Here is a 26733-nt window from a genome sequence, read left to right on the forward strand (position 1 = left end):
GGTTCAGGTGTACAGCATCACGGTCACTGCTAATACCTCTTTAGGGAAGCCTTACAGGTCTCGGTAATTGACATACGCACACAATAGCAAAGGGAAATGGTACTGCTTTAGCCCCAGCTTTGATGACTGCAGAGGATTACTGTGGCATTTGAACTGCTGTTGTAGAAAGCTGTAGATGTTTTTCATTATTTTAAAATTCGTGGACATTTTTCAATTTAAAACCAATAAATTTATAAGTCTTATGACACCCTGCTGAGCTGACAGTAGAAAATACATTCGAGCAAAACCAAACACGGGCTTGATCATTTAAAGATTTACCTAGGCATGTAATTTTAAGCATGTGAGAGACCCTGCCAATCGGGATTCTCATTAATAAAACTAAGCAGATATGAAAGTGGATCAGAGCCTACTTATACAAACAAGATAAAAAAAAAAAATTTAAAAGAATCTCATAGTACACAATCCAGTTCTAGTTCTCTGAAGAATAGAAGGAATATGTGTTTTAAAAAGTTCAGTGTTACTGCCTATAAAAAGCTGTTAATACTTGCTAGTTTTATTCCATATAGTACCTTTTCAAAATAGTGTCCAGAGAACTTGAATTCACTGAGTTCATTGAGACTGTTACCTGTATCCTGTGCTTTCATATTTAATGTGTGGGTTTTCTTTTCAAACGTAAGTCTTGATGCTGCACACAAAATTCTAGTGGAAATAAAATACAGAAGCATTTTGAGGCAAAGTGCTTCTGATTGATACGTTTCCCCACATAATCTTTTTTTCCTCTGTTTGGGCTTGGTGATTCATTCTTTTTGTAATTAAGGGCTTGATTCAGTTGCCTAAATATAAGCTTTCTCTCAAGCAGGGGTGTATGAAGAGAATACTGTGATATTGTATACCAAATGTGCAGTAGGACAGAACTTTACCTATACCTTTGTGTTCCTCAAAATCTTAGCAAATCCTACATTCTAAATATGATGTTCATGTATCTCCTTCCTTACCTTACTTTTCCATTGTTTTCAGTAGCATTAGTCCTGATTTAAAGGACTTGGTAGGAAAAAGGAGCTAAATCTTTATCCTTAACTAATTAAGAGGAGAAGTGAACTTTGACCTCCCTTTGCTTTAAAAAATGCTTAGTTTTCACATCTCAATTCTGTGTTTTTTCTCGTTTTTGTTTTTTGTTTTTTGTTTTTTTTTTTTCTCTATAGGGTCTCTGCCTCTGCCTTGATTTCCAGTTTGACACAGTTGTCAAGGACAGGCCCACCATTCTTAGTAAGCTTTTGCTACTGCATTTTCTAAAAGCAGATATTCCAGCTTTGAGCTGGGAGTTCTTTGTGAATCGCTTTGAGACCTTGTCTCTGGAAGCACAGCTTCACCTGGACTGCAACAAAGAATTCCCTTTCCCAACAAGTAAGCAGAGTCCAAATCAATGTGATCACCTTTTATCAGCTTCCGGAATTTCAGCTGCCTGCAAGGGTCTGAGAGGGATGAAGGTCTCACCTGTATCAATTGTCTGAAATTAAGAAATCTTAGGCTATATTCTGTTGCACCTTTGGGCACCGTGTTTACTTGCACTAGGATGTGGTTGCCAGCCTTGTTTGAAACACAGTCTGGGATCAGCTGCAACTTGCATTAACCCACTTGTTCTTTTGTACAAGTTCTTATGCTATCTGCATTGCTATTCTCAAAGGTCTCGGTCATACCTGACCCTGTTCTATAGTGGTCTGTACAAAGACAGCCCTAGGAACTTTATGACCCTGGAAGAAAAAACCCAAATGCATGGGGCACAGCACATGGACTCATAGAGCTGGGACTCATTTAACTCTTCCTGCAGTGAGAAATGTTTGTAAGTGTTTGTCCTGTTCATACTTGGTATCTTGATGAGATACCATGTCTCCTTCCATTCACTAGGGGGGGCTAAAAATTAATTTGTGAATGATTGTTTAACATCCTGAGTAATTGAAAACTCCCTTAGCCAAGCGGTGGCCCATGAGGCAGATCTATTTCCATCTGATTTGCTTGGGGACAGCTGTTTGGACAATGTGTGCTCCCCCAGCAGCCTAATGCCTCCTTCTACACTTGCATGGAGACCAGTGCCTAAAAAAGTCCAGGTGCTGCTGCTGCATCAGTACAGGAGATGGGTGGAACTGCAAACATGTTTTCTTCTCCATATGTGAGTAGCTTGACCCAAAGCTTGGAACTCCTGCTGTGGCCTGAGGAGGGAATCTCGGCACTAGTGTCTAGCACCTCTGGCTGCAAATGTAGGGTCATATCTTTAAATATGAATATTTGGGAGTGATTTAAAGTGTAAAATATGCAAAAGATATTTTTGAAGTTTCTTTTTAACCTCTCTCTTTGCCTTTTCAAAGACACGAGTGGTGCAAAGGATGGGCTCACCGGCTTTAGTCGCTCAGATAAATGAACTCAAAGTGTTTGAATGCACTATAGACATGATTATAGGGAAGTATTGGTGACCCTATTAAGACATGCAGTGATACTGCTGGTGACACCACTGTAAACACATAATCATGCTCAGATTTTTGGAGGCGCTGTTCAAATCCAGGATGATAGGTATAGGCAGGACAGGAGGTCAGTGAGGCAAAATTAGAGGCCACATTTGGGTATGAGTGAACTAAACGTAGTCCATACTCATGAGATTTTTGCCATTTTAAATAGATGGCACCTCATATTCCCTTAGTCTGCAATTCAGGTTTTGGTTTCAAGAACCTGTTTTTATCCAATCTCTAAAAAAGAAGTAACAGCCTAATTTTTTAAACACAGTTATGCCGTTTGGGGTTTTACGGATTTCAGAATGAGAGCATGCAAATGAGTACCTTGCAGATGGACCCCTTGAGCCCATATGAAGCTTTCTTGACTTGAGTGGGACCTGGGGCCCAGTTGCATTTGGCACTTGGCAGCGTTAGGGCCTCACCATGCTGTGGAATGAATCCTAACTTGGTCAATTGCATTTGCAAAGCTATCACTGCTGTCCGGACAAATGTCGCCAACCTCAGTGATGCAGCAATGTGGAAGATCAAGAGGGCTCGTTTCGCACGTAATCGTCAGAAGAGTGTGCGTTCCCTGAGGGACAGTGTGAAGGGACCAGTGGAGTCAAAGAGAGCGCTCTCCCTTCCAGAAACCTTAACCACCAAAATTCGTTGAGTATCTATTTATATTTTTGTGACACGTCTGTATCTTCTCCCTTAGGGTCGTATCCTATTGCTGGGTACACATTGGAATAGTCACTATTTATCCAATTGGGATAGCAAATTTCGGTTTCTGACTAATTTGGGCATTATTCAGATAATGACAAGTTAGTGAGTTTAACAAAGAGCGTAGACAAACATTATGTCTATGCTGTGTTTGTTTAAAATGCCAGAACAAAATGCTCCAAGACTAGTTTGTGGATAGATCTTAATTTTTATCTGTGGCTAATATACAGTAGATTTATCTAAAATAGATACAATGTTTAGAGAAAAATTCCTCTGTTACCAATTTATTTATTGGTTGTAATTATTAATCAGTGTATGCAGCATACGCTAGACATCTTAAAAACAACCGTTAATGTTTCGAATGAGCTTTCGGATATCTTCAGAATTCCTTTGTTAGGAAAATAACGCCCAAGCAACACATCCTTCCTGCCAGCTTGTAGAGGAGGTGCTGGAAATCCATAGGGCTGTATGGAGCGCTGTACAGATATCTTTCCAAGTGGAAATAAAGCTTAGTTATTCCCATGTAGAGAATTTTACAAACACAGATTAGTCTTTATATTCAAATTGGACCTCTCACATTGCTCCTACCCATATAATAGGAACTGATAGAATGTTCAAATGTGGGTGCTGGTGAACTGTTAAGATAAAAGGTAATTTCTTTTCTCCAAAACAATCACCACCATATTTTGGGACTCGTAGGTAATCCGTCTTGACCAATTTCTGATCCTGCATAGGGGCTCCTGTGTGGTGACTCCTGTACCATCAAAACTGAACGATTGAGAAAACTAGAGTTATAGAACATGGTGCAAAAAACCTGTAGGGCACAGAGGTGATGTTTCAAATGGTTACACTCACTGCCTGACAACAGGGCATGAGTAAGTGAATATAAATATGCTAGCACTGAATATATGCTGAAGGAGAAGATGTCAGTACTGACTTTTTAAACAGAGTTGCTCTTGTTTTTGTTTTCTTTTGTTTTATTTTTAAGCTGTGAGCTTGACCAGACATGAGCAGTCCGCTCCAGCACTTGGAGGAACACCAGAGCAAACACCAGGTGGGTTTGAGAAGGGGGGTGTTTTGGTGGAACAGGAAAAGGAAGACGCTAGTGCTAGCTTTCTTGCTGACTGGTGAGATAAACTTACGCAAGGTGGAAGTTGTCTAGAAGGCATGGTGAATCACACCTCAGCATGGTTAATAATTGTGACTACTGACAGTTCTGGCTCTGAGTCCTGTGTAGACTGACCATTTGGAAGTGAGAAATCTCAGGTTCAGATCTTCTCATATTCCTTGTAGACTTGCAATATTTCCAACAGACACAAATTCAGAATTAGAACAGATCGGCTTCCTGGGTGATCAGCTGAAAGGAAAATACCTTGCCAGTGCGGGAACAGACTAAGCTGTGAAATGGACTAAGAGAGCTTCTGAATTAGCAGTATATAGCCCTGTCATACCAGCCCAGTGAAAGCTGGAAATCAACCAGTTCCTTACAGAACATATGTGTGGGTTGTCACAGGCTCATAGAAGGAACAAGTGAAGTAATGGTGCAATGAACAGATGTGTCAGTGAATGCTTCTTCTTCGCTTAATGGCACCATTCACCTGCTATATACTGGGCTTAGGGAAACGTGTAATGTAAGAAGTGTCAGTCTCACAGTAGGCATTGTTGGCCATTGTGATTTTATTAGAAGTATTTTGGTATTTCAGAGTTTCAGTTTCCAGGCTCAGGTAATTGATTGCCTAAGCTGCAAATTCAGGTTCCACTAAAAATGGAGAAGAGAAGGCTCCGGGGAGATCTTATTGCCGCCTTCTAGTACCTAAAGGGGGCCTAAAGGAGAGCTGGGGAAGGACTTTTTACTAGGGCATGTAGTGAGAGGATGAGGGGGAATGGCTTTAAACCATTTAAAAGTTTTTCACTTTGAGGGTGGTGAGGCACTGGCACAGGTTGCCCAGAGAGGTTGTTGAGGCCCCATCCCTGGAGGTGTTCAAGGCCAGGCTGGATGTGGCCTTGGGCAACCTGGTCTGGGGGGAGGTGTCCCTGCCCATGGCAGGGGGGTTGGAACTCCATGATCTTCAGGGTCCCTTCCAACCTAAACCATTCTATGATTCTATGTGAAAAGGTGCATGTAGCTAGTAACTACTGATGTGAAGGAAAGCCTGTTAATATGATCCAAAATTATCACAGATGCTTTGGAAACTAGGAGAAAAATGACTGTCCCTCTCCTCCTGCCCAGTATTTATTTCTTTCTAAAATCTTAATTTTTTGTAAAATAGGGTTGGTTTTGGGTTTTTTAAGGTTTGACTCACAGTTTTTAACACTTTGCATTGGCGGTACTGAGCATATCTGATTTGTCTAAGGAACTGACTCCTAAACATAGGCTGTACATCTGCTGCAGAAAAACATTTGTTTTATACATTCCATTCAAATGAACCGGTCCCCATGCTCATCCGCTCTTTCTAGATCTAAAACTGTAGCCCTTGCAGAGTTCAAATGGAAGCTGAATTCAGTGTGCATTCTGTAGGGATTAGTCACCAGGACCATGTATGTGCTCATCTGTCCTTTGCAACACCCTGGAGAGAGTTTCATTCATAGGCAAAGGGATCACAAGTGGGATGAAGCATGATATAGTTGTCATCTGATGTTTTATTTTATATTTTGATACATCTTAAAGTAATTTGAAGGTAAAGGGGTCTGTTGTAAGGGATGCATGAGTAAAGATGTGAATCTGTGGGCATAAGGCTAGACTGAATTCAGGAATGGTGGCTGTGTGTTTGGTGATGTGAGAAGGTTTTCCCTGGGGGGGGTATGTGGTGTGTGTGTATATATACACCTTGTATGTAGGCACACAGACGCATACACAAATTGTATATGTATGTGCATGCATTTTGAGGGGTAGAAGCCACCATAGCCACTGTAAAGACAGGGCTGCTTTGGTTTTGCATTCTTGGCTTGACTCTAAACACCTTGATTTGGTACAGGATAACACTGTATCAAGTGTTAATGAAGTGAAAGTTTAGTTCAAGCTTAATATAGCTTAGGACTGATTTCAGACAGCAGAAGAGGGTTTTCTGGACTCTGAAAGCCTGTTATTGCCTAAACGACATAAGATTTTTGCAGTTTTAAGCAAGCAGTTCTTCACTGCTGGTTCATTGCAGGTTTCTGCATTAGAAATAAAAACAGGGTGTGATTGACATTCCCTTCATCCTTAGTAGAGCTATGACAAACTACTCAGGGTGAAGCTCTGTTCTGTGTGTCTAGCTGCATAGTTTTCTGCGAGGGTGAAGTATGAGAAAAGAGGTTTTAATGCTTCAGAATGTGTAATAATATTTCTGGAAAGTAAAACGTCAGGAAAAGTCCTGGGAAGTGTCTGTTAACTGGTGTTAGTATTATGAACTCATGGCAAAATTGAGCATTTTATCACTGAGCTTCTAATTATGTTGTTCAGCAAATGAGAGTAAAATAGGTTAATCTTTTCAGGTTAATTACTCGTTGAGTTGTATTTGGAGAACCAGGATTTATTTAGAGCCCCATGATCCTTTGACTCATTCCATCTTATCTCCTACTTTGTTTTATAGAAAATCTCACAACATGTAATAGAGCTAAAAATTATTAGGGCTGAAGAAAACAGTCTAATGTCATCTTTATGAAAATCATGTCTTTTTTATACAATTTAATGGAAAGATTTAATGTGGGTATAATATGTGGAAAGATTATTTCTCCGTTGCTGTCCACAAATCTAAACTTAGTTTCTATATACATTTTTAATGTCCTTCTGAAAATGGAACTTGCTGTATTTCTCATTCTAATTATTTAAGAACTTACTGTTTTCTTTTTGCATCTGGAAATCTTGGTCCAGCAACAGTTTGGATAGAGAATTTTCATTTTGAGCAAAGGTTTCTGTAAATCAAAAATAGCAGTGAAAACTGTTTGGCATGAAAAATATATAATTCGAAGTTCACGATTTCTTTTTACCAAAATGAGACCAGTAAAGGAAAGTTATTCTTAATGGAAATGATTCTGAAAATTCTCCCCCTAGTTTTCATTTTTCAGCTCTCATAAAAATAGCAGCCTTCTCCCATGCTCAGCAAAATGGCCAATCAAACAAAAGCCTTTGCTCTCCCACCAATAAAACGTAAAATATTTAAAATAATTTAAAAAATTATAGATTCTGCAGTTTTGCTGGCGAAGAACCCAAGACAGATGCAGTTGTACCAGCAAAGGAACCCCTTGTCAGAATAGCATATTACATTGAGAATATGGGTAAATTAGAATATTAAAATAATTTTTAGTATTTGCTATAAATATATAGCTATGAATTTACAGAGACACTAAGACATGTAAGTAACTCTAACAGATTAAATGGATATTAATTGCTGGCTAGTAACCCTAACACAGACATGCAAGAGCAAGTTTAAGAATATACTTTGAGTTAATCTTGCTTGTAGGGTCTGTCCTGCAAACATCAACTTAAACTGTTCTTGCAAAAGTAAGGACTATTTACAATAGTTGAAAGGATTTAACCTTGAAATGAAAACAAGTAGATCATTTTATAATTCTGCTTCATACCAGCTTGCTTTATCTCCGTTATTCGCTGTTAGACAGATTTTTTTTTTTAACCATGGATCAGAAAAAACATCAGAATACATTTTAGTAACAATTAATTGTAATTGTAAACAGTTACAGTGTTTAATGAACAAACTAAAATTAATGGTGTAATAAAAACTTAATTTTCCAGTATTGCCCTGTTTTGATGCTGTCAAAATAATATTTTCTGTTCCCTTTGATTATCCCAGTGGAAATATTTTTTATTTATTTTGCATATAATCCATATATATTGCATTTTATTTATAGAGAAGTGTTTAATTTAAATGTTTTAAAATGGAACATGTCAAAATAATGTATTTTACTGTGCTTTAGCCATGCATTTATTCGGAATGATTTAATAAAAAGAATCTGATATACTGATGTGTGAAATAGCTGCTGCTTATCATGAATGCAGTTCCTAGTGTTCGATAACCTAGATCTTTAGGAACTGCTAAGCACTAAAAAAGTGCCTTACAAATAGTATGAAATGGAAGAGGATATCTCCAAAGGCAATTACTAGAGAGTTCTGGTAATGATAAACGGACTTAAAAGTAACTGGAAATACAGTGTTTGAAAAAGATATTCAAGTATGAAGATGAAAGTACTTGCCCCGTTGGCAATGTTATTTGCAGTGTGTCTGTTTTGCTTGGATAGTGACAGCCGGCACCCAGGCTTCCTTGTGCTTTGGGAGTAGCCTCTCGCCTTCCACGTGATCGTGTGCCCAAGCAAAGTAGTATTATTTCCGTTCAGTGTTTATAAACCCAAGTCTTAGGCTTCTCCTCTGGCAAAAGTCATCAAAGTTTTGACATAATACATAGCGTCCAAAACACTGATAAATTATAGTACCTACATTTTGGCCCCAGTTGTTTGAGGGGGAATATGGACTCAATGCAAAAAGAGTAAGTCTTCATTCTTTGTTTTAGCAGTATCTGGTAGAATTTTCTCCATCTCCTACCTTTGCTGTTTTGCACATCCTTCACTGGCAAAGACTAATATCCACTTTTGCTGAGGAAAGACTGAAAACTATGCCAGATGAGAATTTGGTGGGGGTGGGATTTGATTCTCCTTTAGTGCATAGATGTGAAGGAATAACACCACTCAAATTTGGCAGAAATGCACTGGGATGGGAAGTTAAGCACCTCAGTTAAACATGGGAAAGCTGAAAAATGGAGTTCAGTATGCACAATGGAAAAATATTGTTGTGCATTCTGTACCCTGTTTACAGTCTTATCCAGTGTCTGATACCAATATCTTTCTTGTGCTAATAGGACAACCCTCCCCAGAGAATGATAACACAATAAAAGACCTGCTGCCAGAAGATGCTGGGATTGATCACCAGACTGTCCACCAGCTGATTACTGTGCTAATGAAGTTCATGGCAAAGGATGAGAGCAGCGCTGAGTCGGACATCAGCAGTGCTAAAGCTTTCAACACAGTCAAGCGCCATCTGTATGTCCTGCTTGGTTATGATCAGCAGGAAGGATGCTTCATGATTGCACCACAGAAAATGCGTGTTTCGACCTGCTTTAATGCCTTTATTGCTGGAATAGCACAAGTAGGTGAAGGCACTTACTACTTTTTGCAGTTATTTCTCATTGCCTGTTGTTGACATGGTGGTAGCACAGCCTTCTTTGTACCAAAATAGTGGTTGAATGTGGTAATTCTACTTAAAACTTCCGAACACTTCTTCAGTTGGTGAAAGAATTTGCAAAAAAGGATGGCTGCTTCTTCTTTACTCTCAGAAGGCTCTGTGTAGCTGAATCAAGTACTTTCTGTAGATTTTTGCTTTGCAGTTAAAAAGTAAATAGGTAAATAGAAGTATGCTAATTTATAGCTTCCTACGAGTACTCTAAACTTGCTGCATCATTGGCATAGAGGTAACGATTTTGTGTGTGTGAAGGCACACAAATACTACCACTGTATGAAAAATTAGAGACTGCTCCAAACGTCTTCACCTTCTTTTGCTAGTCTTTGAATGCCTTACTTTCCTCATGTGACGTTTCCTCCTTTTCCATTCAGGGAGACCTGGGACCCATGTGCTCTTGATTGTTTCCCTGCATGAATGGTCTGTAAACTCTTCGACATTCTTCAATGTTCAGGAGACTCATTCTCCTCCTTCCTTAGAGTGCACCAGGACTTTCTGTTCTCCCTTTCCTAGGGAGTGGTGCCGCCGCGATAAACTTCTGCCTATATTGCTATGATAAACGACTGAGCACATCCTTGCCTTGTGCCCTCTTTCTCCATCTTGTAAGGAAGACAGTAATTTCCTACCTCAAGGCTCTTCTAAGGCTCAATTAATTCTTACTGATAGAGCGGTTGGCGATGCTAGGCTGAAAAACATTTCACACTTGCAGATCATTCTTCTTATTTGCAACGAAACGTTATCATCATTTCCACACTTTTTCCTTATCACAGTCTCATAAAGGATTACCTTAGGGGAGAGAGAGGGCCGTGATTTCAGATCTCCCCCTGCCCTAGTTCTTAAAATGCTTGCTGTAACCTTCAAACATTGCTCAAAGCTATCCCGGCCTCCTCTGTGTCTGCAATTTTTATCAGGATTTTTTGGTGCATACATTAGAATCAGTGATTTTTCGAAGTCGGTTGGAATGTAGACACCTCGGTAAACTTTCAGTCATGGAGAAGTCAGGTGTCTCTGTTTCAGCAGGCAAAATAGAAGGTGTTAATCTAAACTGGGTAGCTACAAATGCATCCTGATCCATTGTCTTGGAGCACCATTGCTCCATGTTGTTAATCATCTTTCACTTGTACACTTTTAAGCTGAAGCGTGTAAAATGAGATTCAGGTCTGAGAGTCTGGAAGTGGCAGTTTAGATCACAGCGCAGTAACTTCCACGTTTTTCTACATGTTTCCAAGTTTGGATTACCAAACTTCAGTTTCAGAAGTACTCCTTAACTGCAGGTCTAAATATCAGCCCCTGCCTTTCCTCTTTGACTTTTAAAATGTCTCATAATAGCTGAATCCACCATTTCTGTTAGAAAAGTTTTGTAGTTGGATCCTGGCTCCCCTGACATCAAATGGAGTTTGAGAACTTCAGTAGGCCAGGATTTTTCTCCATGTAGCAGACATCAAAACTTTAAATTAGATTTTTTTGGGGGAGATTCTTTTTCTTAGCTGTAGGGCTGCTTTGTGTTGGGAGTTGCCTTTGCTGCAAGAGAAATGCTATTTGTAATCCCAAGATGCATTTACAGAGTGAAAACTCACAGTGGAGCTCTAAGAGATCTATTTCAGTTACACTTTGCCCCCCCCCCCCCAAGTCATAAATATTTACTTTCTCCAATCAGTTCCACAAAGGTTGGGATTGTGCTGACTTGCTGTTTCGTTGATTTTAATTCCAAGCTTGATTGGAATGGTCAGTTCAAGAAAAAAAAAATAATCAAACATCTCTTAGTATTTTTCATCATAAAATCTGTGTATATGGAATTCTTGAAAGCATGAAATGCCTTTTTCTCTCCCTAGCAGCAGAAGAGGCCAAGTTTTGGTGTTTGCAGTCAGCGCGGTATTGCCCCGCATGGTGGCAATGTTGTACAATCCTGTGGGAGCGGGGAGGCCAGCAGTGCCTGGCTCTGCTCAGCATCCCAGGCTGAGCTCTGCTCGGCATTTGCAACATCACTTTTTCCAGATCTTCCTGTGACAACATAAAAAATGGGTCTGCTCAGCTTAAGACATGTCTGCATTACAATACGTGCTGTGTTAAGGCAGGGCTCTGTCTTCTTTGTACGGATGAGTTTTTCCTAACCATGCTATATCGCAGTATCGCACCCTGAGGGTACACAGCGTTGCAGCGTAGGACCATATTTGGTGATTATATATCATCCGTTCACCAGGCCAACCCTACATGGGTAGACATGAGATTCGTTTATTTAGCTCTATGCATGCAGCACAAAAAATTGCGACAGCTGCACATCGAACTAGAGAATTTTACAGGGAAAAACTTCTAGTCAGCTTGTTGAGGAGGCAACTTGAGACGAGTTCTGTGTTTGTAAATAAGGCTCATCCCCCTATTCTAATAAAAACAAAACAAAACAAAAAAAAAAAAAGAAATACAGACCTGGAGGAAATGGGTGATGTGGATGAAACTGATGTTTGTGTCCGTTTAGATGTACGGGGCTCCTGATAAAGCACACTAAGCTCACCGAAACTGGAGGGTCTTGTTAGATCTTGGGGGCTGTGCTGGAGTTTCCTTGACCTGCTCTTATACCTTCCTGGGTGTCAACCAGTACAGGTTAGCGTCAGAGACAAGGGCTTTGTGGATCCTTGTTGTGATCTTGTTTAGCTGCTGATTCCAGGACATACGTCTTTAAATAAAAACAGTTAATGTTGCAAGACTGATGAGGAGATAATGAAAAACAGCAATGCAGTTTCAATCGAAACCGCAGTTGTGTCAGGGTAGTGGGAATATATGGCCACGCTGCACCTCACCATCGGGATCCAAACCTCTAGGATAGGTGCCAAACAGCATGGTGCTCTTCAAATGAGGTCGCAATGGAGGCAAGGCTTATGACTAGCAGTGATAACAGCAACGTGTCTCCAGAAACATCACGATTTAAAATTGATGAGCATTTTATTTAGAGTAAGATAATATTTTTCATTAGCTTTATTCTTGGGTACTTTAGGATTTGTATGCTTAGACGTTCTGCGTAACATTGCAGACACACTCTTACCTTTGCCGTAGTGGAGAGTGGGCTTCTTGTCTCATTACCTCATTCCAGAACATGGGGCTTAAAAACACCTAGCAGCTAATGTTGCAAGTCTGATGAGAAAATAATGAAAACTGTCAATGAAGTGTTAACACAAAAATCCCAAATAATCCAAATACACAACCCCCTCTCTCAAAACCTATGATTGTATCCTATCTGTTAAACATGGGATATACCTAATATGGTTTTGTCTCTTGACGTGTCATCAACTTGTGCTATAATACAAGGCTAGCCCAGCATAATATATTCTACTAACTTGCCAATGTATGTTAAAATTTAGACTGTGCAGGATGAAAGGCTTTCAGAACACATCTTCTTTTGTTTCATTTTACCTGTCTAGCTAAAATGAGAATGTGGCAAGCTGGCAGAAAGTTTCTAATTGATAGTTAGACTTCCATAAAAATGTCTGTTTCTTTTCACTTAACTAATACCTCAACTGTATTAGTTATTTTGCTTTTCAACATCAGTGGATTTGATTTTGGTGAGCTGACTCCTGTGCTAATATCCTTTTCAGGTGATGGATTATAACATCAACCTGGGAAAACACCTTCTTCCCTTGGTGGTGCAGGTGTTGAAATATTGCTCTTGTCCTCAGCTAAGGCATTACTTTCAGCAGCCTCCTCGCTGCTCCCTCTGGTCCCTCAAACCTCACATTCGGCAGATGTGGTTAAAGGCTTTGCTTGTCATTCTCTACAAGGTAAGTGGTCTTAAAAAGGTGCTGTCCACATTAAATTTACACTTCAATTTGAAATTTATTACATGGACCACCTAACTGTACTGCAAGTGAAAGGAACTGTAAAGAACACTTTTCTTTGACTTGCTTACTCACTGCGTTTAATTTCAGTGTCCAAAGTAGTTAGGCTTTCATCTGTTTTGCTGACCTATTACTTCTGCTGTCTATATTGCCTTTCACATGGTTACCTGAGAAAGGGAAATATGGATTTGAAAATAGGAAAATGCTGTATAAAGTTCCAATGAAGAGTATTTTGAATAACTTAAAATTAGTTCTTTAAAAAAAAAAAAAGTAGTTTCCATGGGGGGTCAGCTTAACAACTTGTATTCTTTACTTAAGTGATGCTTTTTAGGAGGTGTTGTTAAAATGTAATATGTTTATGCACTGAAATGGACCTGTGAATACTTTTGATATGCTTAACAAATTTCTAGCAGGTCTGTAGGGCATACAGGGAAGTGGGGACACGCAAAATGAATGATAACGTGGTGATTGAAATATAGTATTTGGAGAACAATTCTGATGAGAGACCTTTTGCATTATTATTAATAGTTGCTTTTGTCATATAAAAGTCAAGAAAACAATATATTAAATGTTACTAATAAGGATTTTTAATTTTTTAATATATAATTCTGTGTACAAAGCTGAAAACAGTCCTGCTTCTCGTGATGTATTTAGAAATGTGTGATCAAAGGAAGGCAAAGGGCATCCAGCTGACAGTGTTCTTGTCATTTTTCTATTTTGCCACCTAAATGATTATCCAAGGAGAAAAGTTAATTTTTAAGCTGAAGTTTTTCTCTTTCACTGAACAGTACCCCTACAGAGACTGTGAAATCAGCAAGATTGTACTTCACCTAATCCACATCACAGTCAATACCCTCAACGCTCAGTATCACAGCTGCAAGCCCCATGCAACTGCTGGTCCTTTGTATAGTGACAACAGTAACATAAGCCGATACAGTGAAAAGGAGAAAGGTACTTTTAACACTCTCATTTGTATGATAGTCATTGATTTAATTAATGAAGTCTTGCAGATGTTGTAGAAGTGGGTAAATATGGTCTGTATTTTAGAACACAATAAGCAAAATTAAGTCTGAGGTGTGACTTATCTGACCAGCTATAGCCATCTATAGTAAAAGAAATTCACGATTTCTCTGTAGGCCCAGCATAGCACAGCAGTATAACATCTCTTGGAGGGAATTTACCTTAGACTTAGTAGTTCAGTCACCATGCCTGGCTAGTTCTTGGCCTTTTCTATAACAGTAGTAGTTGATCATGCCCACACACAAACCTGACACCACATTCTGATTATACTTTTTTAATACCACGGCATAGTAGCAAATATTTGATGTTGAAAAGAAAAAATGATGAATTCAGTATATAGTTTGCTTTTCTCTGTCAAAGGAGCTGAAGTTGACTAGCTTACATGGAGACGTATATGACGTGGATGTCTAAACGTAGAAGAGAAATGGTGCAACCCTTAGCATCTGCATCCGATTGTTGACTCTGTATGTTTGCTAGCTGTAGCAGAGGTACTGTGATGGTGTGAACTGGTGTAAGGCTGGCACTTGAAATAACGTGGTGTCACTGAGCGTAGTTCCTTACAGTTGTGAAGTTTAACAGGTTCTTTTGATGTTAACCTGTAGCTGCCTTTCAGCTAGTTTGCCTTTTAGCTGCTTATTTGCTATTTACATCTGCCTTCTCAAACAGTCTTCCTAGTGTGCAGCAAACTTCTGAAGAAGAAGACAAGCAGCACTCTTTTACGCATGTCAGTACCTTTTCCTCTTTTGCTGCTTGTTGCTCATGAAAAGATATCCAGCAGAACAAGGACATAAAACTTCGTTTACCTGAACACCCTATTACTTAGCTCTAGCAAATTAAAGCAACCTTAAAGTGGATGTAAATGATGTATGGCATATTCTCACTTACTTGGACATTTTGTATTGCTAGAGGAGGGCTAAGAGTGTTCAGGTAACTGTGGACTGACTATGAATTTGTCTTTGTTTTGAGCTGAGTTAATGACTTAATTCATGATGACTTAATAATGCTGAGGTTAGTAATAATACCTTTATGAAACGCATTCAGCTCCTGGATTGATTCTGAGACGTTTCTAAGACAAAGTGAGGTGCCTAAGTACCCAGCTTGCGGTTCACAGTAAGTGCCAAGTAAGGTTTAGAAAACTCAATATTCCAACCCCATGTCCAACATGGATTCTCTGGGTGTCCTTGTGTCTCACTTCATCATTGTTTCCCTATGTTCAAAGTAAGAAGAATAATATTTACTCGCTTTCCAAAGCTGTTGTGAAGGGCTTTGGTCAGCTCAGAGGTAAAGGACCATAAATGGGCAAATTGTACTCTGTAAACACTGACTGATCGCAGGGCTGATTCTTCTCCCTTGCTGAAGTGCTGCAGAAAAAAAGAGGATGTAGAAGACTTTTCTTCCACCTGCAAGCAGCAGCCAGTATAATTCCATAGGGACTTGGAAAGTTGAAGCCTTTCCCACCATTTCTAAGGAGGCTTCTTTAGTCTCTGGTCAGGCACTATGTGCACTGCTGTCATCGTGAAAGGCAGTGTTTAGATCATCAACAGATGCGGATTTCATTGTCGGGCAACAAGAATACGTATGTTAAAGATTGATTATTCCCACCATTCAACCTTTTTCCTAATTTTTTTGTCAAACTTTTTTCTGGGGATAGTGGCAAGTGTACAGACTGTTGTAGAGCTGATGGTATATCTTGTGAGAAGAAGCATTTGTTGCCAAGCAGAAGACGACGAAATACGGGACATGATGTTAAAATTATCTCCTAACTTATTATATCCAGTCCCTGTAGCAATTCTTACTATCAACTTTGATTTTTCTGGATTCGTCATATCAATTAGATATCTTATCCCCGGTGCTTTTAGGTGGGAGTTCCATAGCTTCACATGCAGTAAAAACTTTCCAGCAATTTCAAAGCTAAAGGTATTAATGTCCAGTTTAAGTCTTCAGGTTTTGGCTTACTTGCCTCTTCACTCCTAGACACCAAATGCATTTCCTCTCCATGTTTGCTTACTAGAATAAACTCTTCTCTTGAATGCTTTGTTTTCTTTATCGTCCCAGTAGTGTTTCTTATTTCTTTGGAGATGAACATGATAGACATGGATAGATATGGATATGGAGATACATGATAGATACGGATTTTTCCTTTTTTTATTTCTTTTTTATAGCCATTTCATACAGGTGATGTGGTTATTTTTTGATGGATAAATAGATTTTGATCTTTCTTTCTCTCTGCCATTTAAAACCAGCAGATCTCAAATTAGAGCATAGTGTTTTACTGTTAGGACTTAGATCAGTAATCTCATAATTCATACTTGTAGGTCTTATTCTATTACTATTACCAGCTTGCCAAGATTATCCATTTGTTCTTTTTCACTTTCCTATTTGGCTGGTTTATTACTGACCTTGCAGTTCTTGTACTAATTTCGACTTTCTTCAATTTTGCTCTCATGGAGCACCACAGAAGTTATTTACTGAAGCCAGTGTTCAGATCTGTTGTATGTCTTTCGTCTAAAGAATCTGTATTGTTATCAGAAAAAGATAGAAAAGATCAGCTTAGAATGGTAAAAGCTTTAGTATACTTTTGTTGCATTGTAACCCATTTTTCATTTATCTCTGTCCTTTCTGACCTTAGTTCAAGATGTAACAAGAATGGCAGTTATACCTGGGATATAAATTTTCTTGCAAACTTCAGATGATTCTTCATTTTCCAATTCAGGTTTAATTGAAACTAGCTGAGGTTTTGTTACATAGACAGCTTTTCATTCAAGGAATTGCACTCTCTTAAGAGTAATAAAGTTTTTTCTTTCTCCAGCAGAGGAAGACAGTGTTTTTGATGAATCTGATATTCATGATACACCAACTGGACCTTGCAATAAAGAATCTCAAACTTTCTTTGCAAGACTGAAAAGAATTGGTGGCAGCAAAATGGTGAAATATCAACCAGTTGAGATGAATGCTCAGAGAAGTATGAATTGTTTTGTCGGTATAAACTCATGCAGAAATACAATTTCCTACTCTTAGTTTCAAGCTACCACCTTTCTTCATAGAGTTTGTTGCACTGCTTAATTTGCATAGAAGCTCTCTGACTTTTGAGAGCACGTACTCCTCATTTCCCTGAATGAATTCTGTTACAGGAATCTCAAAATAGGCACTCCAACATAAAAATACATAAAGTCAGCAGTTGTTTTCTGAAACTTTAAGCTCTTTGAACGTAAAAATGTTTAAGAGGATTTGTTGCAATTTTCTTCCACCATTGGGCTGAAGATTTTTACTCAAATTTATTTTTTCCCAGAAATGGACTTTTTTCATGAGGTGGGACTCCAGGGTAAGCAAATTTGTGGTTGCTGCTGCAAATATTACAGTTTTCCATTGGTAAAAAGGGTTATTTGGTGGCTTCAAAAAATAGGAAGGATTTTGTTTTCAAATTTAGGCTTCTGAAATTAATACCCTAAAAAGAAAAAAAATTTGAAGAGATTTCCACCACCACCCACCTGCCTTTTTTTTTATTTCAGGTTTTGGCATGGGGAGAGGGGAATGATTCTGACTAGAGCAAACATCTACTTTAACTTTTCTCACTGCTTTTTTTGCATGGTGATTCATATGCAGAGCATTTTGAAATACGGGGTTAATAATAATAATAATGAATATTCTGGTTTTATGTGAAAATATGTCATTTGTAATAACAACAGGGATAACCTTTAAAAATGTTCTCAATGAATGTGTTCAGGTAGCAAAATACCAGTGCAGTGGTAGAACCAGCAAGTATGACTGTGCTCACTTCCCTCCTCCCTGGGACGGGGGGGTATGACTATGTGGGGGGATAGTTGCAAGACTCTGCTGGGGTTGAGGATAACTGGGGGAAAAATTCTCTGAACACCTGTCTGATCTCGTGATTATGCTGCCACATCTTCACTGCTCTTGCTACCCTTGCTTCTTGGATTAGAAGCATCCATTTTAAGCCCACTTTGCTGCAGTAAATAACATGTAGGGGTACTCTGATATATGCTGATATCCAAATGATGCCCACATCATTTGGAAACCTCTTCAAGAATGATCTGTGTAGCTCATTTTTTCATCTCTCATGCCTAATGCAGCCATTGAAAGTGTCTGTAGGAATTACTTGCCTGTGCCATCTTCTTTTCAATGCATAAAGTTAAACAGTCTGTCTTCAGGGTACATCTGTCCAAGATGAGTAGAACTTGGACAGAATTTAGATAAACCCTGTTATCCAAATAGCGGGGTTTTTTGTTGTTGTTCATTGTAAAAGACTATGTAATGTGGCTCTGAGGTTGCAACAAAATTGGGACAATTTTGACTAATGCTGGGTTTGTATTTGAACTGCCAGTCATGTTCAATGGTGAGATAAAGATGAAGATGTCTGCCAGAAGTCTCCAACTGAGGTAGTATTAGCTCTTTCTGTTTTAATCAGGTGAAATAGAGCTGGCTGAATATAGAGAGACGGGGGCCTTACAAGACAGTATTCTACGCTGTGTGAGAGAAGAAAGCATTCAGAAAAAAAAACTGCGCTCTCTAAAACAAAAATCTCTTGATATAGGGAATGCAGACTCCCTGTTGTTTTCATTAGATGAGCATCGCAGGAAGTCCTGCATAGACCGGTGTGACTTAGAAAAACCACCTGTCCCTGCTGCTTACGCCATACACAGGCAGAGTGATTATGGACGATCTCGGCAGAATTCATCTACTAAAGCTGAAAATATAGAAACACAAGAAAATCTTCCTCATACAGAGAGTTTCCAGGAAACGAGAAGACCTGTCATACCAGAAGTTAGGCTAAACTGCATGGAAACCTATGACGTGAAAGTGGACTCTCCGGTTAAACCTGCTGGTCCCAAGGAAGATTTAGATCTGATAGATTTGTCCTCTGACTCAACATCGGGTCCTGAAAAGCATTCAGTACTCTCCACTTCAGACAGTGACTCTTTAGTCTTTGAACCACTTCCTCCCCTTAGAATAGTGGAGAGTGATGAAGAAGAAGAAACAACAAACCCGCTGAATGATGAGGTCTCCGGCAAAACTGCTGCTTCATCTCCCTCAACTCCTATCAATGTCTCTGCACTCAGCCTCAGCACAACTCCACTGGTCCAGTTCAGCATTGAAGATTGCTCCAAAGACTTTAGTTCTAAGGATTCGAGCAACAATGCTTCAGCGGGAATAGATGAGATCCTTTCTACTTCTCCCAAAGATCAAAAGGGCTCTTCAGAGTTAGTTAAGTTAGAAGAACTTCAGGACGTGTCCTCTGGGAACCCACTAACACTGAAACAGAAACGGGACCTGCTGCAGAAGTCATTTGCCCTTCCAGAAATGTCCCTTGATGATAGCTCCGAGATCAGCGTGGAGGAAATTAGACCCAGTGGAACAATTCCAAGCCCAAATGTAAAGACAGTCCTGATTAAAGTCCCCGAAGATTCTGAAAACCAAACAGAAAGTGATAAACTTGATACCAACACAGAGTCTGACACTGAACAAAACACGGAGCAGAAACAAGAAGAGGAGACTGAGGAGTCGGAATTTAAGATTCAGATTGTTCCTCGCCAGAGGAAGCAGAGGAAGATTGCTGTGAGTGCTATTCAGAGAGAATACCTGGACATTTCCTTTAACATCCTCGACAAGCTGGGAGAGCAGAAGGAGGCAGGTGAGCTCAATCACTGACCCAATCAAAAGGCTTATTACTGCGTGAAGGTCTTGGTAACAGGCCAGTGTAAGGAGAGATGTGCATACATATAGGGAGAGACGTGTATATATAGCACCTGATGTGGTCTGAGCTAGCTGAACGCTTTCAGGTGTTTGTTTCTCACGAGGGATGTACTGACCGTGCAGGTATTGTGCGTGTGTGAGGGCCCGTTTGAAAAGGAAGTGGAGCTCAGTAACAAAAATATCGCTTCTGATATCCAAGTTCGGGAACGAAACTCCATGGCCTCTTTATGCAGGGAGTCAGAAAAATTGTCATACTTCTGTGCCTTTTATCCTGCTAACGCAGTCCACGCTACACCGATTCTCTTTTGTTTGTAGGGATTTTTGGCCTTTTTCTTCTGCAAGTGTAAGGCAATGGAAAGCAGAGTGGATCACGAAGCGCAAGGCTGAGCAGGCTGTAGGCTTTAGAACCAAGAGCACTTGGAATTAAGTATAGTTTGCGTTTTGGATCAGACATACACATGTATTTTACTTTTATGCACAAAAAAGCTTTTTGTAGCCTTCTTTATATTGGGTATCCACAAAGTTTACACAGCTTGTGTTTGTTAAAGATTTGAAGTTCAAGCATGGGAAAAGCTGTACAGTGTTTCTGTGTATCCCTAGCTTTTTCAGGTCATTTTAACACAGGGTTTGTTTACGAAGTTTTTCAGGTAGAGAGAAAGTGTGTTTTAGCTGTTTCCTCAGTTTCCAGTTGGATGTGTCAAACAGTTTTAAAAACTGTGCTGCTGCCTCTTTACTTCTGTGGCTGTTTTTTCTTTTTTCCCCAGGATTTTACAGTTATTAGAATTCTACCACTCTTTTTTTAACATATTAATTAAAGAAGGGAAGAATCCTTCAGGCCTCAGTTCTTTGTTGCCAGTGAAGTGATGGGGAATATTTATGCATTCCTGACCTCACTTTTCTTAACTGCTTCAGATGGAACCATAGTATACTTTCGTATTATGTTATTCCACTTTTACAAGGAGAAATCATTCAGTGTGATCATAGTTACTCTGTTCCCTTTATGTTTCAGGCCTATCGTCCTATTTATGGTTCCTGTAAGTTGAAGAACCACTGGAGCTTTGTAAAAACAGAAGAGAGCTGAGTGCTTTTTGAACCTTTCATATAGGTTCTTAGAGAAGAATGGTCACGAAAGAATTGTGCAGTTAGACTCAGATGCTTTTTTGATCATTAGGAAAGGGCAGTTTTCCTGCAGTAACTAACACTGTCATCCTTGAAACTGCTTGGAAGGGCTGTCCCAGTTCTGAAACACCATGTGGAACCGAGGATTATGGCATATATTGATGGTCATTTGGTTGCATGCATCTACGTATGTCATCTAAGGGGGGGCATAAAACATTCACAATGACTCATTAGGTGCTCACTTACATTAGAGGTTGATACAGGCAATTCAGATAACTAGGTAATTTAGTGACTTGGGTAGTTTAATGTGTCTCTTATGTTCTGTTTTGCTTTGTTTAGCCTTATTGATTAGTTTATTTGAGAACATATGTGTTGTAATTCATTTAAGTAGGCTTAATTTCGCCATCATAATGGGCTGATTATAATTTCAAAGTCATACTCAAGCTTTGTCAGCCTGTTATACTTCCACGTGTTTTGGAAGGGCTTCTGATAGAATTGATCTCTGAATTAAATATCTAAAGCGGTTGTTTCTTCAAGTGCACAATGCTGGGCCACAGTTTCCCACCTGAGACTTTTTACAGCAGAGATACATATCCATTTTTATAGGATAAGCTGAAACCAGCCGTCGACACTTGAGAATTTTTTTTCCTTTATTCTTCCCATATTGACAGTATCACTTATCATAAAATAAAACCATTAAGTTTAAGGGCTTATTTTTCTTTTTAACAGTAGAATTGTAAACTCTTTGAATCTTTAGGATCAACTGCTAGATCAGCAGCCTTTTGAATGAAAATTGCTAGCATGTTGGAGATAAGGCTTTTAAAAGACGTGAAGCTGTCAGTTAAACTAGCTTTATCTCAGTGTGCCTCTCTTATTTCCACATTGGTGGTTCTGATCTCTGAGTGGGATCAAAATCAAACCTCCTTTGAAAAGTGATTTTAAGCAGCAGATACCAGTGCCTCTATAAAAATTCTTACAAAACACACACTAAATCCTTTTAAAACTGCTGGGAATGCCAGATGGGGAACGGATGAGTGAAAAGATGTGAAAAAGGCATCCAGGGGGAAAGCGGATGGAAAATATTTATTGATTCTAAATACTGAGAGTTTAAGCACAATTTTCTTATGCAGATCCTGCTGCCAAAGGACTTTCAACACTGGAAATGCCAAGAGAGTCATCATCTGCACCGACCCTTGAAGCAGGTGTCCCGGAGACAAGTAGTCACTCTTCCATATCAAGTAAGTTTACCTCTGGTTTGAGGATTAAATCTAATCTGCCGTATTTGTGTGTCAGATGCGTATCATGTATGGTAAATGCCTTCCCCTGAGTTTCATTGATTCTTGGAAGTACAGCTGTGTTGGATATCATTAGATCTGTTAAATCTCTGATGGTCACCAGGATTTTAGCAATTAGTGGGTGCAAGATTTGACAAATGTGTTTTTCTTGAATTAGAGTAGGTAGCAGCCAAAAGCAGTATTTCACAAAGCCGAATGTTTATTTTCCAGTGACAGAAAACTTTGTCAGCTGTCAGTGCACAGAAGCAGAGGATGAGAGCTCCACAGGGCTGTTACAATGGTCTTCTGTACACTTCTTGCTGTACCTTAGGGACAAGATCTCTTGCAATTTTTGTAAAATACATTGAAACATCACTTCCTCAGCTGCTTGCTGAAATGCAGTAAATGTTTATCTGAGACCCGTTTCAATGGAAAGCAAACACTAACAAAATCTAGAATGGCACATCCAGCTAGGAATGTTAAGTAACACATCCGAAGCTTGACAGGGCAGGGCTGTGATTGGTAGAAAAGGGAGGGGAAATGATGACCTGCTGTGATACCAGCGAGCTGCTAGATCAGCTCAACCGTCTTCCTGAACCTCAATTTCAGATTGCTGTGAAAAAGTGAAATTTTAATTTCTGAAATTCAACATTTGCTGATTTGATAGAAAGGGGTGTCTGGCCTACTAAAGGAAGATGTTACGTTAGATGTGCTAGGTGAGTACTCCAAATTAGAGGTTTCCTCTCCAGTTTTACCACAAGCGTCTCATGTCATGCGCGTCTTGTAGTCAGAGTACATTTGTTGGACACCTAATGATACAGATGTTGCTTACTAAAGCAGCTAAACAGATGCCAGTTAAGACATATCTCTGGTTTCACTGAGTGCTAGGTGTTCCTATAAATTCCAGTATATGAAATCAGGAATAGTATCTATATGATATTAAGCCTACATTCCTTTGTACATAGGAACTTCTTTCTTTCTCTTTCTGTGTGCCTCAGTTTCCAACTGCAGAAAGGGAGATGAATGCTTCCATTGTGTCTCCTGTCCATTTAGACTGAAATGTATTTGACATTCTACCGTGCATCTTAACAGTGATTTGCGTAATAAGCCCCGATCAGGACTGTGAGCACAAGGCACGTCTGTAACACAAATAGATAGCATTACTTGTACAGCCAGTGCCTGCCTGCAGAAAGCATACATCATTAACTGTGATAGGAAGATTTTGCCTTTGGACTTCTCTTCTTGAGTAGAGAATTCCACAGCAATGGAGGGTTGATGGACCAAATCACTAGCTCACATATGAAAGGCTCACTGGCTACTATGTGAAGGTTACTGATCTTCTCATGATTGTTACGTTTCTTGTAGAAAACCTGATCAAGGAAAACTTCCCTCCCTATGCCACTAGTCAGTGGTAGGCGTGAAAGTCATGTGCTGGTCCACAGCAATGAGTCTGGCTCCAGCACTGTTCAAAGGCTGGCAGCTCTCTGGGTTCTTTGTTTTTTTAGGTTTTGGGTTTTTTTTTCCTTAACTTACCAATATTTGAAATCATGGCTGTCCTTGAGAAATCAGGTAAATAACCCTGGAAATCCAAACCTGCTCAACAATAGCCTGATTATGTGAAATATGCGTGAAATTTTTTTAATTACAATCGCAAAAGCTGTTAAGAAAATTCAAAGAGATAATTTTCTATATTTGACAGTCATCTGCACTCCAAGCAGTCTTGTCACTTCTAATGTTAATTGCTGTTCTTTCATCAGGAAATTCTATGCTTGATAAAGTGATAAAGCATCTATTTAAAATTCTTGCCCTGGAAACGATGGAAATTCTATTTTTCTCCTAATTTGCTGTGAAAGGCAGCTGCAATGTAACTTTAAAAAGTGAAACATGGAATGGTCTCTTGGTCTGGTTCAGTTCCAGAAGTTCAGTTATACAAGGACTGCTTTGCAGCAGTGCTGGAGAAGTTTGTACTTGGACCAAAAGTAGCGCTTAAATGCACTCTGATACATTGAAAGGATATAATGAGGGAAAACTTAAAATACTTCACCTAATAAAATAATTTCAGGGTGCAGTCTCCCATGACTTGTTCAAGTAGGGCCTTAAGATTCTGTCTTCATACTGTGAAGAATGATTTTTTTTGTTTCAGTGGTGGAAATACAACTGTCAAAGTGATTTTATTATGCTTGTTCAATTTGAATTTTCTTATGAATGGAAAAAAAGTAAGAAAGTCAGGAGTGGTATATGATCTGTTTCTTCCTCCATTTAGGCACTTCTCAGTGTGTAAAAAATCATATGTTTTCTCAAGTACGTGACCAAAAAAATCTTAAATTTTAAATCCACAATTGTTTTTTTTTTTGGTGTGTGTGGGAGCATTATCCAGTGAGACATCTCTTAAAGCAAACAGTAATATCCATTTAAAGAAGTATTGTAAATAGTCGGATGAGGAAAATTAGAATGCTTGTTGCTCGATAGCTCCCTGTAAGAAGAATGGCGGTGAAGTTACAAAAGGGGTCCGTGTTCAAAGGCATGCTGGCTTCACACTTCAGAAGAATGTGCAAATGTTATGCCTGAGTGATGGGTATTTAGGAGGCCTGTTCAGGTTGTGTCACCCATGAAGGGTGCTGGTGGTACAGTCAGCGAACTTGCTTTCCTATGGTGAGCATCAACAGAGCAGTCCTCCGTACTTTGCTGGGAAGAGGCTGAGTTTCCTTCCTCGGTATGTCCTATGTGAGTGACATTCATGTATACATTTATCACCTGTCAGCCTGGGAATTTTGGGGTAGTATCTTACACTTCAGAGATACCGGGTGTTTTGGCACTGACAGTTGACACAATGGATGAGATCCTGAATGTAAGTCACTTATGACTAATGTCATTGGGGCCAGGTACCCTGTGTAGTTGTGTGAAAAGTGCATACTGACTTGAGCAAGACTCTTAGAGGAAGCAGTCATTGCCCTTTCAGTATTTATCTCATGCTGGCTTGTAAGATCAGGAAATAAGAGTAGTTTTACATGTTGTCTGAGCCCCTGAAATCCTTTTGCATTTCTGACTTGCAGCTCAGTTCAGACAAATGAAAAGAGGCTCTTTGGGAGCTCTGACAATGAACCAGCTAATGAAGAGGCAGCTGGAACACCAGTCTAGTGCTCCCCACAATATCAGCACTTGGGATACTGGTGAGCTGCATTTATTGTTCTTTATTTCTATTTCCTAAACCAATTACTTTCCGTAAAAATCCATTAAAAAAGTGAGTGTTTCTGTTCTACCATTGCAGATAAGTAACCAATCTCAAGTCTAAAGTGAAACTTTATAATAAGTACCAGATTCTCACCTAGTATGAATTGGAATAGTTACATATTTGGGAGGTAGTCCCTCTGGTACAGTGGTGTCCCTACAGTTTTGCATATTACTTGGATTATTTCCTGGCCTCATTGAATGAAATGGAAGTATGACTGTTGCTTTCCTTGGGTATAGGATTTCATCCCTGGTGCATGGAATCATTTATTTGCATGCATATTTACAATGGTGTTGGTACACCAAGGAGTTGTGCCTTATACCTGCCAGTTTTGTTTCTCTTCAGAGAAGTTTCTGCCAGCTCATGCTGAACACCTGAAGTTTCTGTTCACTCACTGACCTGTTTTTTCTCCCTTTAAGATGAATGCAAAGCAATGAAAACTGAATTAAGCACATAATTTCCTCAGTACTCAAGTATTTTGTTTTTTTCTTCTATAAAAGATTTTCTGTTGTGACCAAATTCATAGCAGATGTCGCTAAGCAATTCATTCATTCTAGTTTATCATAAATACTAGATATTTTATTGCCCATCTTGATGTTAGTGATATTGCAGAATCGTGCTTCTTAGGAACTCATCAGCAGTCCTAGATGCATCCGGAGAAAGGAATGCTTAAAACATATAAACTTAGCGTGCTGAATGAATGTCTCACCACCAGTTCTGGACAGCTGAGTTAAAACTTTTGCTTAATTCAGCCTTCAGTGTCGAGCTGCATCAAACTGAATCTTGTAGCTGAGGAATGGCTAAAGGTATGGTATATAGTTCAGGATTATCCTTTCTACTCCGGTCTGCTGAGTAGCATGCTCAGCATGAGATCCTTAAGTCATAAAGATCAGAATTTGTCAATGATAACAACGGTTTCTTTTGTCCCATCAGCAGGTAAGTTTATTTATAGAAGAGACATAGCTGGTATCACCTAGTTTCTCAGGCAGGGGTTTAGAGATGAAAAAGTTATTGCTTTCATTCTGCAAGAAGTAGTTAGCCTGTATTCAAGAGGAACAAGTCAGTACTCAAAACTGACTTACGAACTGTGTTAACCTTGTTCCAAGTCCAGTAGCTTTCT

At 39.3% G+C, this 26733-nt stretch overlaps 1 protein-coding gene across 1 annotated transcript in view; it reads left to right on the forward strand.

Annotated features, from left to right (window-relative positions):
• Window positions 1-26733, forward strand: part of UNC79 (unc-79 homolog (C. elegans)) — a 100368-nt gene that overhangs the window by 27613 nt on the left and 46022 nt on the right. The window contains exons 22-29 of the mRNA XM_009895416.1: window positions 1203-1404; window positions 2972-3151; window positions 9056-9342; window positions 13020-13202; window positions 14048-14210; window positions 18706-19929; window positions 22241-22348; window positions 25438-25554. Coding sequence (XP_009893718.1) covers window positions 1203-1404; window positions 2972-3151; window positions 9056-9342; window positions 13020-13202; window positions 14048-14210; window positions 18706-19929; window positions 22241-22348; window positions 25438-25554 — 2464 coding nt within the window. The remainder of the gene's footprint in view (window positions 1-1202; window positions 1405-2971; window positions 3152-9055; window positions 9343-13019; window positions 13203-14047; window positions 14211-18705; window positions 19930-22240; window positions 22349-25437; window positions 25555-26733) is intronic.

The sequence above is a fragment of the Charadrius vociferus genome, unplaced genomic scaffold (genome assembly GCF_000708025.1).
Source record: "Charadrius vociferus isolate BGI_N301 unplaced genomic scaffold, ASM70802v2 scaffold140, whole genome shotgun sequence".
NCBI classification, from domain to species: Eukaryota; Metazoa; Chordata; class Aves; order Charadriiformes; family Charadriidae; genus Charadrius; species Charadrius vociferus.